Source organism: Calcarisporiella thermophila, assembly GCF_041956535.1.
Source record: "Calcarisporiella thermophila strain CBS 279.70 unplaced genomic scaffold VTP21scaffold_4, whole genome shotgun sequence".
Classification (NCBI taxonomy): domain Eukaryota; kingdom Fungi; phylum Calcarisporiellomycota; class Calcarisporiellomycetes; order Calcarisporiellales; family Calcarisporiellaceae; genus Calcarisporiella; species Calcarisporiella thermophila.
Window position 1 is genome coordinate 763,569 of NW_027192194.1, and position 17,065 is coordinate 780,633.

General features: G+C 39.5%; 5 protein-coding genes across 5 annotated transcripts; 2 read left to right on the forward strand and 3 right to left on the reverse strand.

Annotated features, from left to right (window-relative positions):
* Positions 1-352: 352 nt before the first annotated feature.
* Positions 353-2,237, forward strand: VTP21DRAFT_8593 (uncharacterized protein; the record flags this gene model as incomplete). Its single annotated transcript, XM_069399460.1, has 4 exons — positions 353-911; positions 975-1,336; positions 1,399-1,788; positions 1,854-2,237. The coding sequence occupies 4 exons, from the start codon at positions 353-355 to the stop codon at positions 2,235-2,237; spliced, it is 1,695 nt and encodes a 564-aa protein (XP_069254875.1).
* Positions 2,238-3,072: 835 nt separating this feature from the next.
* On the reverse strand, positions 3,073-8,213 carry VTP21DRAFT_8594 (uncharacterized protein; the record flags this gene model as incomplete). The annotated part of the gene is made up of 8 exons (XM_069399461.1): positions 3,073-3,149; positions 3,216-4,265; positions 4,333-4,548; positions 4,620-5,856; positions 5,919-6,029; positions 6,097-6,213; positions 6,274-6,375; positions 6,441-8,213. 8 exons carry the CDS (start codon positions 8,211-8,213, stop codon positions 3,073-3,075), a joined length of 4,683 nt encoding a protein of 1,560 aa, XP_069254876.1.
* A 1,457-nt stretch (positions 8,214-9,670) lies between these two features.
* On the forward strand, positions 9,671-10,628 carry VTP21DRAFT_8595 (uncharacterized protein; the record flags this gene model as incomplete). Its single annotated transcript, XM_069399462.1, has 4 exons — positions 9,671-9,921; positions 9,978-10,175; positions 10,236-10,415; positions 10,481-10,628. 4 exons carry the CDS (start codon positions 9,671-9,673, stop codon positions 10,626-10,628), a joined length of 777 nt encoding a protein of 258 aa, XP_069254877.1.
* A 708-nt stretch (positions 10,629-11,336) lies between these two features.
* Positions 11,337-13,827, reverse strand: VTP21DRAFT_8596 (uncharacterized protein; the record flags this gene model as incomplete). Its single annotated transcript, XM_069399463.1, has 7 exons — positions 11,337-11,725; positions 11,792-11,842; positions 11,916-12,199; positions 12,260-12,337; positions 12,398-12,467; positions 12,524-13,316; positions 13,378-13,827. The coding sequence occupies 7 exons, from the start codon at positions 13,825-13,827 to the stop codon at positions 11,337-11,339; spliced, it is 2,115 nt and encodes a 704-aa protein (XP_069254878.1).
* Positions 13,828-14,403: 576 nt separating this feature from the next.
* On the reverse strand, positions 14,404-15,619 carry VTP21DRAFT_8597 (uncharacterized protein; the record flags this gene model as incomplete). Its single annotated transcript, XM_069399464.1, has 2 exons — positions 14,404-15,111; positions 15,170-15,619. 2 exons carry the CDS (start codon positions 15,617-15,619, stop codon positions 14,404-14,406), a joined length of 1,158 nt encoding a protein of 385 aa, XP_069254879.1.
* Between the last annotated feature and the right edge of the window lie 1,446 nt (positions 15,620-17,065).

Here is a 17,065-nt window from a genome sequence, read left to right on the forward strand (position 1 = left end):
TGTATCTTTGTCGAAAATTGTATTCTCAACCTACTTTATACCCATTCTATACTTGCCTATTCCCTATTTCTTTCCTGCATTTTGGATGTGTGGCTTTTACGAATAATATACTGTTAAAATAAGTTCACGGGCCCTCCAATGGAGTTTAAATCAAATTTTCTAAAGATAGTTCCATAATATAGTTTATTTTTACCTGGAAGATTAACTGAGATTCGTATATTTGTTTTATCGTATTAACTCCTGAGCAATCCATTCTTCGCGTTTAATCTATCCGAAATTTTAGTTTTTGTACTTTTATACCCAAGCTTCCTCTTTGCATTATTTTCGTTCTACGTAGCTTTGACCCACCCTAATGATTGCGACTGAGGTTAATGCTCCAATGCAGGACTCAAAAGCCATAATGTCCATAACCAACAGTGATCCCGAAGAAAACGATTGTGTTGAAATTGGACGCCCGCCTTCTCTTTCTAACACTGAGGATACATCGCTTCGTAACTCAAGCACAAGTATCTCAACTCTGAACCAATCATCTTTTCTGGGCTGTGAGAATGAGCTAAACTTGGAGAAGCTCAAGCTTGCTCCTCTGGAAAACAAACTTTTACTCAAAACGGCTGGCCGAAATTCACATTACCGCGCTTCATGGTCGGGGGGATTTGGTGGGAAAGATGCATATAATTTCACCTCCCAAAGCGAACTTACCGTACCCACAGAGTTGAGTGATGAGCACAGACCACGCCGAGCTTCCTATATCGACGTTTCAAAAGATTCCGTTCTGTTTACATTCTCGTTTAGTCAAGAGAGAAAAGGTGGAGGGAATGCAGGCCAATGGGCTGAGGCTGAAGGCGAAGGAGAAACGGCCCAAAGAGAAAAGCATTGTGACAGAAATGCTTATGACGAGATGGTCGACTGGGGTAAGCATTAAATTTTCACGCCCTTTTTGCCCTGTTAACCAGCGGCATATTTGTTTTGTTTAGAATTATGGGGTCAATTGGCGTCCGATTTTGATGCTCTCTCCAGGCATAACCCTGAAAAAATCACCCAAGCGGCCTGGTCCGGAGTGCCTTCTGTATTGCGAGGAATGATATGGCAATTGTTTACTCGGTGCAAAGATCAAAGTCTCGAAATGTTCTACAATGAATTACTTAAGAAGGATTGCCCATTTGAAAAATGGATCGCGCTGGACGCAGAGGCTGTAGTAGGGGTAGCAATGGGCGAGGAAGAGAACACCATCAACCGGGATAGCATTTTTAACCTAGTAAAAGCCTACGTAGTTCATGATGAGGAAATTGGATATGCACCACAACTTTGCGCCATTGCGAGGACTTTGCTTTTGAATGTTTGTCAATACAGCTGGTAATTTGCATTCGTCCCCTTTCTCACATTAGTTTATTCTATTAGATGCCTGAGGAGGAAGCTTTCTGCTTACTTGTATGCGTTATGCAAGGTGGGCTCCGGAATTTTATGAAAATTGAGTCGGAGGAACTTCGTATCTGCATGTATCAGCTTGACCGTCTGTTGGAGGAGTATGTGCCTCATATTTATCAACATCTAATTGTTCAAGAGTGCAGCTCAAGTATTTTCGCGAATGAATGGTTTATGACGCTCTTTTCCCACCTTTTACCCGCCAATATCCTGCTGCGAGTATGGGATGTGATCCTTGCGGAAGGTATGGTTTCTCTATTCCAGTTCGCAATCGCTTTCCTTCAGATGACTGAAGGTGTTATTCTCGGGATGGAGCGAGAGGAACTGGTAACATATTTAAGGATGGAGCTGTTGGTGTCCGAATGGGTGAGAAATATTCCTTTTTCTTTACTGTTTTGGGCGAATAATAGAGTCTTAACTTGGAACCATAGGATGCCGAATCTCTGCTACAATATGCCCGCGCTATTCACATCACCGAGAAACAGTTGAAGAAGCTTGAGCGCGAGCAGAAACTTGAAGTCCAAAAGACTCAAGAATATTTCAGTCGTGAGAATTCTCGTCTTGATCGCAACATTTCGAATTTGACACGGCAACAGGTCGATGTTGCGAAGAAACTTATCGAGAGCAAAGCGAAAATGCAGGAAGTGGCCGAACAAAAGGAGGAACTAGCAAAGCAAAATGCAGATTTGGAGCAACAGCTATTCGCCATTGAGGAGATGCTTGTAGAAACTCGAGTGAAGTATGCTAAATGCGAGGATGAAAGAGAAACTCTGTTCCAGCGACTGGCATCTATGAAGAAGACATTGGATAGATAGAAAACCCTTTGCTATTTACAGTATTTATTTCTTGTAGTTTGCATGTTTATTTAGTTAATTATTTACGTTTCAATTTTTACGAGCTGTGATGACTGCCTGCATTTGTCTAACTTTGATGGAGTGTTGTATCAAGAGTGATTGTTTGCTAGCTAGGAGTTAAACCTCTTACCCCTCTCTTCTCTATTTATCTTTCGTAGACGTTATTTTTTGCTCTTGGTGTAGTGTCTATTACATGTCTGTTTATTCGGCTATCGTTTCTTTTGCAAAATGAACCAAAATATAATAAAAAACATAAAATACATTGTACTAGTTTTAGTTTCATTGTATAAACGTAGATCCATATGAGAGAGCAGTAAAATGTCTATTATTAATCTTTTTTCCACAATAGGCTAATAAGGCTGAACACTGCTAAAATAATAAATTTATTAGTGATGGGGAGCACCGTAGGTGAGATTGGCAAGAATTAAAATATGCCGATATTAAGGATGTTAACACCCTTCAACCATTTATTGATTTGGATGTATTACCCCAATGTCATGACCCAAAATTTAAGAAAGACAAGGAATCTTTGGCTATTACTTTTTATTGTGCATATTTGATTTGATTTGATCTAAAATGCCATTAAAAATAAACACACAATAAACACACTCACGCAAACAAGTAACAAAGATTACAGAGCATGAAAACAAACAAGTCACATAGAATCAATTCAATTGATTCAAGATCACCATCGGAATATTTTATAAAGTATATATAAACTAGAAAAAAAAACCAAAATAATACAAGTGAAAAACAAGACGAAACTAAAAGGCTATGCCACTATTTACAGCATTGTCTAAGCATGATGAATAATTAGGCCAAGATCATCTAGTACTGTTTCTTTGTCGTCTAGCTGTGGCAAAGGATCAGCAGCTAAACATTAGATAGATTGAGTGATTAATCAAGATCAAGCCAATTCTCAATAGGGATGGGTCTTACCTGAAAGTCGCTTTTCCATTCCAACAATTGCCTCAGGGGCACCGTCCATATAATTCAGGCTATTCCGGTTATTACGTTGAGCCTGTTCTGAAAGGAACTTTGGAGACGCTAATGGGCCGAACAAAGATTCCATTTCACCTAGAAACGACGTACTGGAATAAGAAGCCAGTGCCCCCACATCCAGCATAAACCCTACATTTTTCGTTTCGGTGGCACTTAACGTGTTAGAATCCTTGCTGTCTAGATTAGGTTCTTCCACGGCCTTTTCAGGCAAATTTGAAGGCGACTGTTTTATACGTATCTCCTTCATTCCGTTCGAAGGTGCGACGGCCTCCACTACAGAGGGATGGTATACGACTGCAGGGATATTCATATTCTTCTCTAATTTCGGTGCTCGTGGATGCTCCTCCTCAGCTTCCTCTTCCCACGACTCCTTAATTATTCCAAGTGACTCTGGCTGCTGAGGTGGGGTCAGCTCTTGAACAGGGATGGGAGGAGGTGCACTTTGCGGGGGCGGGGGAGGAAGTTTTGAAAAATCAAACATTCCACCAACCGACATCTTCACCCCACGTTCCTGTACTACTGATAGCTCACGTGTGTGTTTCTTCGCAGCTATACGAGGGTTTTCAATATTATTCTTTTCATCCTCATTTCCACGACCGCCACTTCTCTTATCATCCTTCTGGTCCTCTCTCGGCTTTTCTGCTCTCTCTTCTTGCCTATTCTCCTTCCTAATATTTGCTTGTTTCTGTTTCTGTTCCTGTTCTTCCTCATCATCTTCAAGCATTTTTGGCTCTCGCCCTCCGTCTTGATTCACATAAAATATATAGTCAAACTCCGCCATAAGCAAACTAAATACACCAGCTGGGATTCCAAGGGAAGGTGAAAACACGATGCCCATATTGCGCATTGTCATGCGGTTCACGTTTGCATTCTGGACAATTCGAATAAGATGAGCAGTAAGTGCTCTGAGTAGTGTGTAATTTGCCAGGGGGAGTGCTGAGACAAGACGACCAAGTTCACGGACCCGTTCTCGGCGGTCAAGGAGATCTGTTTAAGTGAAGGGAATTAATAAACTAGTGAAATATTTTAAAAAAAAGCATGTTATTTTGGCTACCGATAACCCGCATAAAATCCTTATGAAGATCTTTGGTCAAAACGCTCGTGGGAAGTTCTCGAAGATAAAGTTTTAACAACCCAGCAATGGCATGCACGTCGTAATATTCGCCCGATCCCAGTAAGTCAACGTCACCCTCAATATTGAATCGATCTTTTAACATTTTTATGGTTGCAGAGCTTCCAGAGAGCCGGTAAATACCCTCTTCTTTTTCAGCTATTGGCCAAATAAAGTAGATATGTTTAAAACGGTCAACTTATATTGATTTGCAATATATATAGTTTTACCATTTTTCGCTTCCAAGTATTCGATACAGCGATACACAACAGCGGGCAACTCATAGCCTTCTTTCACACGGGATACCCGAACAGCTACCTGTAGGGGTACACCAAAAACTATTTTCTGAGGAGGGGATAGCTCGTCACGCGAGTGTTGCCTACGATCACTATCCTGCGGAGAGAAGCTTCCAGGCCCAGCCGAGCTTAAAGATTCGGAGCGAAACATGCGAGGCCATGCAAAGGTAAGTCGGCTTTTCTGGTTTTTTCGTAGTGCAGACATAGGGTTTACATCACTTTCGCCTCCCTGCGTCATACCTGGTGGAGTTGCAGAACGCTCTTGACTTGGCCCATGATCACTATTATTCCCAAACTGGTGCGCTTCTGGAGCCGCGGTATCCATAGCTGGGTTATTTGAATTGGATGGGTCGAAATAGGTGTGTAGCGGAGCACCTGATTGATCTTGCAAAGTCCGTGGGTGGTAATTATATCTCGATTGCTGAGGATTATGTTGTTCCGCCACAGGTCCACGTAAATTAGATCCATCATTTCTTGGATTAAAATTACCAGAAGATGATGGGAGAGGAGAGGTATTTGATTGAGATGTAACGATGCCACCTGTATCAGGTTCCAAATGCCCGCCTTTTGGGAAATTTTTCTGCGCTGCAGTGCTCGGATCCGAGTTTGAGCGCGCGGGAATATCCTTCGATTCTTCATGAGACATATTTCTTGAAACTCGATGATGGTTCTGTTTTTCTAAAACACGACTGTCATCTTTTGATGGAAAATATGCCCGCCCAGCAGGTATTATATTATTTGTTTTCTGGCGAGCTTGTTGCAAATTCTGTTGCTGGTGGTGGTGCTGTTGTTGCAGTTGCGGATGCAGATGTTGTTGCGGCTGATGGCGATGCTGCTGCTGTTGGTAATTCTGTAGCCTCTGTTGATGATTTTGGTGTTGCTGATTTGGTTGATGTAGTTCACCCATAGTAGCCAAGTCCGATGTGGTCCGCTCTGGAACTCCAACCCATTTTGCAAGCGCATTTACCCACTCGTCTCGCTCCTCGTCCGATTCTGCACATAGAATATGTCTTAAGACACTGGAGGAGCCGGGCCTCTTTGGTTCGAGGATAAGAAATGCGTGACGATAGTTGTCTCCACCCGGAGCACCAGACGACACGTCTGTAGGGACAAGATGCCGGCCGATCTGGGAATATGTTAATTTAATTGATCCAAGCCACTGTCCATCCTTCTGTAATATTGAAATACATAAGTCTATAGGGGTAAAAAAAATAAGCGAAAGTAGTGTCTTACATTTTCAAAGTAATCCAAGACAGGGCCACTCTTCAATACAAAATAGCGTTTTTTCCATCCTCCAAAATTTTTACCCCGCTTGATCAAATATCCCTCCTTGTGCCCAATTCCCTTAATAATAAATGGATTTTTATGATTAGGAAAAAAAAACTATACATTGAATGAAAAATTCACTTACTTTTGCTGTGATATTTTTCTTATTGTCAACGACGTCGGTGCTTAAAAATTCACAGATATCACTGGCATCTGTAAAGGGTAAGGATACGATATGTTGTAAATACTTCTGAAGAAGAACCTAGAGAAAAATAAGTGAAAATTAGTTTTTGTAAGTATCTAGTCAACAGTGGAAATGTACCTTTCTCTGGTCAACAATCGAGGGAACGTTGCTATTGAACATGCTCTTATCCGGAAGCTTGATAGCGCTATCGGGGGTTGATTTATTCTCTTTACGTTTGATCTAATTGAGATTGAAAATGTATATGTCAGATAGCAAAGATATAAGAACACATAATGCGTGTTCACCTTAGAATCAAGTGCCAGAAAATCCGAGTACAGCTTCTCCACACGCCAAAGCTCCTCCAATTTACCAGCTGCATTTAGCTTATTCACGGTTACCACAAAACATAATACTTCCTTTCCTTTCTCATTTATGCGAACTGTACTCCCGATCACTTTAACGATTATTCCAGAAACACCCCCCAGTGAAATTGGAGCCTCGTCTTGGGTGGCCGGAGAAATAGGCTGTTGTTTCGGAGCAGATTCCCGTGGCAATGTAATTCTACTGGGATCCGTGTATGTTTGTTGAGGAGGAGTGCTAGTGTTTAGAGTGGCCTCAGAGGTCGTCAAGGGGTCCTTTGCTTCTCTTGGTAAGGGCCTTTGATCTTTAACTTTTCTTTGTGCAGACTCTGTATCTATCTCCAGGAATTGTCGGGTAACAGTCATCGAAGGCATTTCCGCTGCGGAGGGCGGGGAGACCTTATATGGAATAGCATTTAGAAATACGCTTTCTCGATTTGATCTCTTCGCTTTTGCAGAAGGAGAAGACTTCGCATTAGGGCCGCTATTAGCTTTAGCATCTTGTTCTGCAGGAGAAGGTTGCTTGGGAGGTGGAGAAGCTCGAGAATTTGGTTCATGCTCCGGAAAAGGTTTTGGCGGAGGATACATAGATGAGCGAGCACGCGACGATTTGTTTTGAGAAGGAACCGGTTTTTTGGCATGCAATGCCACAGGAGAGGTTGATGATGTCGGTTTTGGCTTGAGTACTACTGTAACATCCGTTGAGACCCCGTTTGGCACCTTAGGTGGCGAAGAACTCATTTGAGCCGAAACGTCCTGGTCGATTTCAAACCTCACACTAAGTGGACCTTGCTTCTTTCTATTAGGCACAGCTCCATCGCTCGCAATAGACGTTTTTTGTTCTGGAGTATGAGGCGGAGATGAACCGGAAGATTTGTCGGTGTGTATCGGGTCAATGATTTGCGGTGGTTTTGGAGATGTATCCCGTGCTATTGTGCTCTTTTCCGATGCCCTGTTGGAGGACGGGGAAGTAGATATCTCAGGAGCTGCATTTGCCTTTGATTGCACCGAGTCCTTTGACTTTATCGGCTTGTTTCGGTATAATGCTTCTGTTTGAGAATCCCATGGAATGGAAAGGCTTGCAAGAGAATCGTCTGGAAGGTTTTCAAGTATAGAGAGGAGTCGACTATCGAGGATTCGCTCTTCGGCCTTCAGAAGCGCTATATCAGAAGTTTCTCCATTATGTGAGGCAGTATCTTCGCTCTTGGTAACCAAAGCCTCTTCGAGAACCAGTTTCGAAACAGGGCTCAGAGGACGAGGTTCGGATTGCTTATTGGAAGTGGAGTCAGTTAAATTTGAAGAATCGGTGACTTTTGCGGCTGGCGTTTGAAAAGTGTTTCCGCTTGATAACGTGATATTACCGCTACTTGAATTTGAGGCCGCAGAGGATGCTGTTTCAAGCAGTACCTGTACAGAGAATTCCAAATCTTTGTTTGCTTGGCTTAATTTATCCTTTTCCTCGGTCACTAATTGCAGATTCGCTTGCAGACTCTGAATCACTCTCCGCTGTTTTTCCACCATTCTCCAAAGCTGATCATTTTGCGAACGCAGAGTGGCCTTTTCACTGAGAAGTTGAGTAATACGAGATTGCATCTCAACTTGTGCAGCGATAGCACCAGTATTTAAAGCAACCTCCTTGCCAGAATCATGTGAGGGTATACTTGGGCTAATGGTCGATGTAGAGAGGGGAACAGCGGCACTATTCCCTGAATTTGACATAGAACCAAAATGCTTGGGATATTTGCAAGATCTGGAAACAAGAGAAAGAAGATTAAAGTTCTAGGAAAAAAAAATTGATGAGCAAGATGAAAAAGAGAATATCAAGAAAATAAATAAATTAAAGAATGAGTTAGGGTGATATAGGGAGAAAAAACTATTGAAATCTATGGGCGGATCAAAGTAGAAAAAATATCTACTAAATTTTAAATAACAATTGATTGTGGATGATCTATAAAGTTGAGGATAATAAATACATACCAGAAGACCCGCAACTAATTAAAGATGATCGAGGTGTGTGCAACGTGACTTTTCCTGGGCCATCCAAAAAGAGGGAACTAATGCATAAGCGACCTTTAAATTTTGTAGTGACGAGCCCCTATAACGCTGCCACATAAAGATTCTTATAAATTTTCCAGTTCTGATACCTATTGTCATTGTTTATATTTGCATTATAATTTTGTATGCGGGTTATGAATATTTACTTTGTTACATATAGAATATCGAAACAAACACTCTCAATTAATCTAAGCTAATTCAGTGCTGGTAAAGCCCAAATCATCTGCCCTTCAACATTATGAATGATTAAGTCGACACAGAACATATTTAATAGCAAAAAAAACGAATCAAGAAAAATTCTACTTATCAATTAAATTCAATGTCATGCCATATCAATAGAGGATTACAACTATAGGTTCTATATTTCTTTTGAATTACTCGCACTTTCAATCATTGCATACATCTATAGTGACACACTGTTTATATCTTGTTACAAATTAATAATATTCTGTATACGTTTGGATTGCAAATTTCAACTCTTCCATCCACATAGTAATCTCGTGTAATTATGTAAGTTTGGGTTGCGATAATATTATCCTATTATACTTCCCCTGAAAGAATAATATATTCCAATAATACTGGGAAGAGTGTGATATTGGCTCTTCTTTTTTTTAATGACTCGATATTCTCATGAATGTTGGATTCCAGATTAGAAAAAATGAAGGATTCGGAGGGGATTAAGTAGAACTTTGCTTTGATAAGATGAGCAAATAAAAGCTTGTAGCAAATGAGTTAGTAAAATCGTGCACAATCAATTCATCTTTACCATTTTGAACTGTTCTTTCACGTTTATCAGTTCTGGATTAAGCTACAGGTGCTTATAATTTTGGTCAAGAAACTCGCATTACTTAAATTTTAAGAAATCCCCTTTTTTCTGCAAAGAAGGTTTAGCGTAATTAATTTTGTGCCTGTCGATCCTAATGCCTCTCACCTGAGTTTAATGGGATTGCACAACGATTGGTCACTGCACACTCTTGTTTTTGGACATGCAAGCGAATTAATTGCGACAAAAAAAAACGAGATCGTTAGCCGTGATATGCACGGGTTTAAATACTTTGACTCTCATAATACCCTTCACACTTGCTCCCATCCTTCCTTTATCATAACACGGCCCATTCACTATGCATCGCATCTCCCATCTTCTAGCACTTATCGTAATCTGTTCATTATTCAATGTATTTGCATTGGCCGCACCTGCAAAGCACATGGTCGGCGGCGACATTCTCCGTCGCGATGGTGGAACAGCATCTGCGAAGATTATCACACAGTGTTCTGTTCCTGGTACCTTCGCTATAACATTTGACGACGGACCCCATCCCACATATACCAATCAATTGTTGGAATTTTTGAAACAAAAAAATCTTAAGGCAACGTAAGTGGGCATTTTTTGATGGCGATTTCGAGATATCTTAATATAGAAAACATCAGATTTTTTGTGAATGGTCAAAATTATGGAAATATCCGGGACAATTCCGCTATAGTACAAAGAGCATTTCAAGATGGACATCTCATTGCCTCACATACTTGGTCTCATAAAGATCTTACCACTCTAGATGAGAATGGGATTAAAACCGAAATGATTCAGTTAGAAGAGGCACTGAAGGACATTATCCAAGTCCGCCCTATGTAAGCTACTATATTTTTCTATCACTTCATATTTTTCCTATTGACTTCTCCACTTCAAAGATACATGCGCCCCCCTTATGGAAATGTAGATGATAGAGTGCTAGGAATCCTCGATAGAATGGGGTACAAAGTGATCAAATGGGATATCGACACTAATGACTTCAACGAGAACTTAGAGTCGTCGAAGCAAGCTTATCAAACTAAGTTGCAAAGCCTCAATGCACAAGATAGCGGTCATATGTATATACCAATAATTCTACTTTAGGATAAACGCTAAGTGTTCATAACCTCTTTTTTCTCTCTAGATCCCTTCAGCACGATACTCATGAAATCACTGTGAGAGATCTCGCGCCCTGGGCATATGAATATATTGATAAAATGCATTATAAAGCCGTTACGGTTGCTGAGTGCCTCGGGAACTCAAATCCCTCCACCTGGTACAATCGGGTATAATCAGGCTTAAATTTTGTCTTCCGCTTGTTATATTTTATAATTTTGTTATTAATTTCACCAACACTAATTTTCACCCAACATCCCTTCAAATCTAATTAGTCAAAGGATCGAGTATCCTTGTTTTCAATTAAGAAATTCATAAACAGTAAAGAAGTTTTTTACATAGGCTCTGCTTCAAATATTATGAGAATATATGTCATTTATTCGGAAAAAAAGCAACCCTACCGAATATTTTCGGTATATGGGTTGTGCTGAAATTTTTCTGTTCGTTGAATATACTTGATTTAATAAAGATTTTAAGTAAATATTCTATGAGACATGTTGAGGTCCTTCTCTTAAATAATATTTTATTACCGACTGATACAAGATATCACAATGAGCAATATACTGTATTGAAATAGCTTTACTAACTTTAGGTATATCAAAGAAGATTAAGAGTATAATTTACCAGTATAGTAACAGCCAAGTTAGACAAATTATAATCTCCATCTACATCTTCCAATAGGATGCTCTTCGGTGACTCTGCTTTAAAGAATTGTATTAGTTATTATATTTAATAATAATACAATATGAATAGAAATCAAAGTTTTGGTATATTGCAAATCTCATGCTAGATAAATCACTCTTAGAAAAGCCCGCCAGGTCATCTAGCTCGTTTTCTCTAATTCAGGTACATCGGAGAACTTCTTTCTGCTCTGTAAAGAGAGCTTATATAATGCCGGCTTCGCGTTTATCAGGTTGTAACTCAATCTGTTCATCATCCTCTACTGCTTGGTCAATTCTCAGTGGTTTTCTGCCATACGTACACACTACATCAATAGTGATACCACTCATGCCCAGCTCTTGGTATACGTTTCGTAGCAGCTCATCATATTCTTCCGGACTTAAAAACATCACTTGAGCTAGATGTGGTTTCATTGCACTCAGAAACTGCATCCATTGTTCCAGTCCAGAACTCCCGTCTCTATATGAGTGTTTACCGACCGGAAAACTCTGAATCAGTGAGTGAACATCCTGAGCACCGATTATTTCCAGATAGCCACCAACTCTATTAGTCCAAGATGGGTGAATGTCGCGTGCACGCAGTGTATTATAAACTGTTATAGAGCATGGCCAATGTCATTTACCTCATCCAATTCATGCATACAATATAATTCACTTACTTCCATCCGCAAGCTTCCTGAGAGCACCTTCTTCACATTGGATAGAGTAATCTACAGTTGATTGCGAGTAGCGTTAGCAAACTAATACTTAATGCTGTTCAGTATTCTCTAGTATTCTACCTACCAGCATCAACCAGTTCCACATAACCTCCAGGCTTGAGGATCCTTACCACCTCTCCAATTACTTCAGGCCACTCTCCTTGAAATATTCCGAAACTCATGTGGCGAATGTATACGAAGTCAAATTCATTGTCTTCGAATGGCAGCCTCTTGAGAATATTAACGATCTGAAATATGCAGTTAACTGGCTTGATGTGGTTGGGGAACATGTTGTAGATGTCGATACCATAGAACTGACTATTCGGATATTCTGTAGCCATTTCCATGGTCCATGTGCCTGGTCCACATCTAGGGAAAATACAAGAAACGTCAGCGCCTATCCAAAACACTTTTAAGAGCAACATATACCCTGCATCTAGCACCTTGGCTCCATCCTGCAGAAAGGCGTGAACAGGTGATAGAAAATTGCGGTTGCCGAATAATGTACTGATAGCGAGGATAAAGTATGAATAACCTTCCAATCTACTCTACAAAAGGGATGTGTACCGGAAGAAATAGTGCTGGCTTATTAATCGATCGAGCTCCTCTTCGTCGTTAGGCAAGATATAGTGGATCCCTGCATTTATGATCCAGTTTTTAAGTAATATCAGTAATATTATCTGAAAAACTTACCTGGGCTGGCGCAGAATCTCCTTCCCAGCATCCATTTGTTTCCACCATCGTCGATCGACGAATCCGGCAAATCTTCGGTTGAAAAAACGAACTGCTGCTGACCAGGTTTGGTTGTTGTATTGTGATTTGTGTTCAATTGAGCCAATTGCTCTGGCAATATTGTTTCTTCTCTTTCAGGCGTACGCAAGACATCCATGAACCTAACTCTCCGAGCAAGAGATGAAGATGTCACTTCATTATTCGGTGTTGATGTACAACCGGGTTTATTCTGCATCCATGAGTCCAGATGCGCGAGTGTGTCTCCTCCGTCCAACTTGGTGGATGCATAGGATATACTTTGAGATTTCGACTGAGGTCCCTTTGATTTGTTAAAGGAGAATTCTCTGATGGCGCTTGAGAAAGTTGGGTTAAAAAAGAAGATAACCAGGTTGAAAACCCCTTGCAATCCAGTCAAGATTGCCTTAGCTTTTCCAGTGGAATCACCAAAAGAAGTATTGCGGGATTTTGTTACATACAAAAGAAGAAGTATGCACTCGGCCGGCAGGCATATGATAAGTACCAGTGGGTATCCAAGGAGTCGAATCATAGAAGTCATGACAAGACGTTCTCTAAGACGATATTGCTCTCCACGAAGGTCAACCTCTCTTCTTTCACGGGATATCGTAGTGAAGACTTTAATTGCACATGCAAAGATGACAGTGAAGGAATACAAGATGCAGGCAAAAACGACAACGCTGACCAACACGGTATTAGCCAGCTCTATTTCATAAGGCCAATTTAAGATTAATATTTTCTATTACATGTACACAATGCTTAGAACCCTATATATACTTTAAGATATCAAATAACCTTACCAGTTTCGAATTATATAGCAAGTTCCCGTAGAAAAGTAAAGGTGATGAAAAGGCAAAAGATACTAAAGTGGATAGAGGAAGATACCACCTCTGAAAACTAGCAACATTTAAGTGCTTATGGAAGGCTGAAAGATGAAGATCAAATGCAATGCTCACAGTGAGTAGTGAGAACCACATAGGGAAAAAGTAATAAGACCAAAGAATAATTCGGCCAAACCAAAGATTGTTAGGTATAACCGCATCACAGAAATCTCTTTCCGCCCATACGACGTATAGACTTCGATAGAGAGCATCAGCTAGACCAATCCAGAAGCTAAGTCTAAAAGATATGCTGCAAGTTGCCAGAGGCTGGGTATAACGAAGGAAAGCCACCAGAATCATTATGAGTGTAGCGCACACAATTGAGGCGAGGTTGATCGCGAGCTCCCCCTCTGATATTGCAAACTTCATCAATTACCTTAGAAGAACGCAGGTCAAACTAAAGCTGAAAAGCTATATACAATATACAATTGCACTTACTTATAGGGCAAAGAGGAGAAGAGTATGCTTCCAACTCGCCTTGCCCGCACTTTAACCACAGCATATTTTTTTCTCGAGTACAAAACTTTGTAGTTTGAGCAAATTTTTATCGCAAACCTATTTTCGAGATACAATAGGTTGTTCAATATGTTAAGTCACGTAATTTTGCTAAAATATATATATTTAGTTGGGCGTAAGTAATTTAGATTTATTAATGAGCAAAATCCCAGGTCATAATAAAATACATAAATAGTTCATTTCTAGAGTTTCACCCAAGATTATATAGAAAAATAAGATTTATCCTATAAAAAATAAATAAAACACAGAGTCCGGTTTTTAATATAGGATGTTGAGCTATACACTCACGGCAAGAAGCTTTACTCGTAATATCACATTACGACATATTAATTAAACTAATTTAGGTAGATATTGTTAGAAGTAGTTGAGTAAATTAATATCAGAGCGAATAGAAGAAATAGGAAAGAGTAAAATCAATATAGAACTGGTTTAACAAGTTGAAAATTCACTCAATCCACTGGAAAAGGGTATAAGAATACGATCCGCTTTTTTCTTTGCCTCCTTCAATTGCCGTTCTGATAAAACCTGGTTATCTTGCTCTTTAGGAACTTGCTGTACATTGAGTTGATCATTCGCTTGCCCATTTATCTGATCATTTCTCGGTGCCATTGCTAGCTCATCGTCGGCAACTTGTTGTAGATGTGGATATTTCTTCGCATAATTAGAATAGGCAGCAGTGCGGTTCCAATATTTCATATATTTGACATCTTTGAACAACTTGAACTGGCTGAGAGCGCCTGAGAAAGCAGGATTGAATAAAAAGATAATCAGGTTGAAGACCCCTTGTAATCCAGTCAAGATCGCTTTGGCCTTTCCGGTGGAATCTCCAAAAGCTGTGTCGCGAGATTTCGTAACATATAAAAGAAGGATTATGCACTCAGCAGGCAAGCATATGATAAGTACTAACGGATATCCAAGCAATCGAGTTACAGACATCATAACAAGGCGTTCTCTGAGGCGATTCTTCTCTCCATGAAGATCCTTTTCTCTCCTTACACGAAACACCATAGAGAAAACTTTAATGGCACATGCAAAGATGATAGTGAAGGAGTATAAGATACAAGCAAAAACAACAACGCTGACCAACACCGTTAAAGCGAGTTCCAGTCCAAATGGCCAATCTAAGATAATTATTTTCTACCACAAGAGTACTTAGATTGGAAAGCTAAATATACTGAAATAATAGTGGACTTACTATCTTCGAATTGTATACCAGATTACCATAAAAAAGAAAAGGTGAAGATAATGCGAGAGGCACTAATGTGGATACAGGAAGATACCACCACTGAAATCTTGCAATGTTTAAGTGTTTATGGAAGGCCGACAGCTGAAGATCGAGAGCAATGCTCACTGTTAGCAATGAGAACCACATTGGGAAAAAATAAAAGGACCAAAGAACAATTCGCCCAAACCAAAGATTGCTCGCTATAACCGTATCACGGAAATCTACCTCCATCCACATAACATAAAAACTTCGATAGAGAGCATCAGCAAGCCCAATCCAGAAACTAAGTCTAAACGAAACACTACGAGTGGCTTGAGGTTGTGTATATCGAAGGAAAGCGACAAGGAACATTATGAGTGTAGCACACACAATTGATGCGAAATTGATCGCGAGTTCCCCATCTGATATCGCAAATTTCATCTTTAATTACCTGCGCTAAACATTACTTAGAACAAAGACAATCTTTCATCTAAATGCAACAAAGTAGTTTCAACTTACCTGTTTTTACCACAAAAGAAATGTGGATTATCAAACAGCCTTGCTTCTTTTATCGCAACATTTTAGCGTTTTTTCTCGAGGACAAAACTTTATAGTATGTGCAAATTTAAAATTTAGGACATATTTCAACTTTTACCAAATACATTAGGTTAAAGTCAATTGCTCATATTATATTGTGTAAATTTACATTGGGAATTATTCTTTGTATAAATAATTCGCTTTTTAGGCAAAGTCCTAGTAACAAATCCTCCAGGCATTACATATATCCGAAGTTTAACCTTAGAGTTCCAGATAGTACCGATTTTCCAATTCCAGTTATATCTGGAGATTGAACAATATATTTTAACAAATGCTGTTTGTAACACATTATCGGGATTAAATCCAATACTAAAAGATATTTTGAGATCCTCAAATACTCTTGACTCCTTACAAAATTATGCATGGATAAAACAAGTAGGACCATATGGAAAGGATGGAGAAGGTTTGAGTTTCACTATAATGGTCTAAATTGGTATTCAATATTAAAAAAGAAATTGGCGTAGTAAGCGCACACGAAGATAATTTATTTATTTTTGATTAAGTGAATCCTTGCTTCATTATATCCCTACAAAAAAAGCGGGTATATAAAGTGTTTAGAAAATATCAGGCACTTTGAATCACAAAATAAACCTCTGGGTGCTTCTATATTTTATCATCCCATCTCTCAGTTGTTTATTTGCCAATAATGGATATTTTCCAAGTAGGTGATTAACCGCAAGTTTTATTAAACGGATATTAAAAAAAAAATTGCCTATACATTATTACTTATTAGGATTTTATCTTATGGCATTGAAGCATGATACCATCATCTGATATCTCCGATTCGGCAGAGTCTTCTTCATGGATACCGCTCTCTACAGTATATCATGCAGTATTTGAGTCTTGACTCTCTGTTTCATCAGAATGTTATGCTCAATTGTGTTGTATCTCTTGATTTTACTGATCGATATGCATATAAACCATTAATTAAAGTATAAAACGATAATGGTTACGAGTAGCATGAATAAGAATGAAATGGGAGTTCCTGAAATTTAAAATCGCCTTGCCACTTTTACGTGTGCCATTTGGCAAGAAATGAGCCCCAAACTGAGAAATAAAAAGGGGAATGAAAGTCGAAAGAGCTGCCATAATGAAGATAAAATCGTGATATAATAGGTTGATATAAATTGGACATACAATCTATGATTATAAGAAGCTGAAGAATGCAAACAAAAGCATTCGAGAATTATTACTCTAGTTATCGAAATTTAAAAAGATTTAAAGTACCTTCGGAAAGTTTTGGGGCACCTCTCCCTACAAAAACCCGCCTGGTGAAAACTGCTAGAAAAA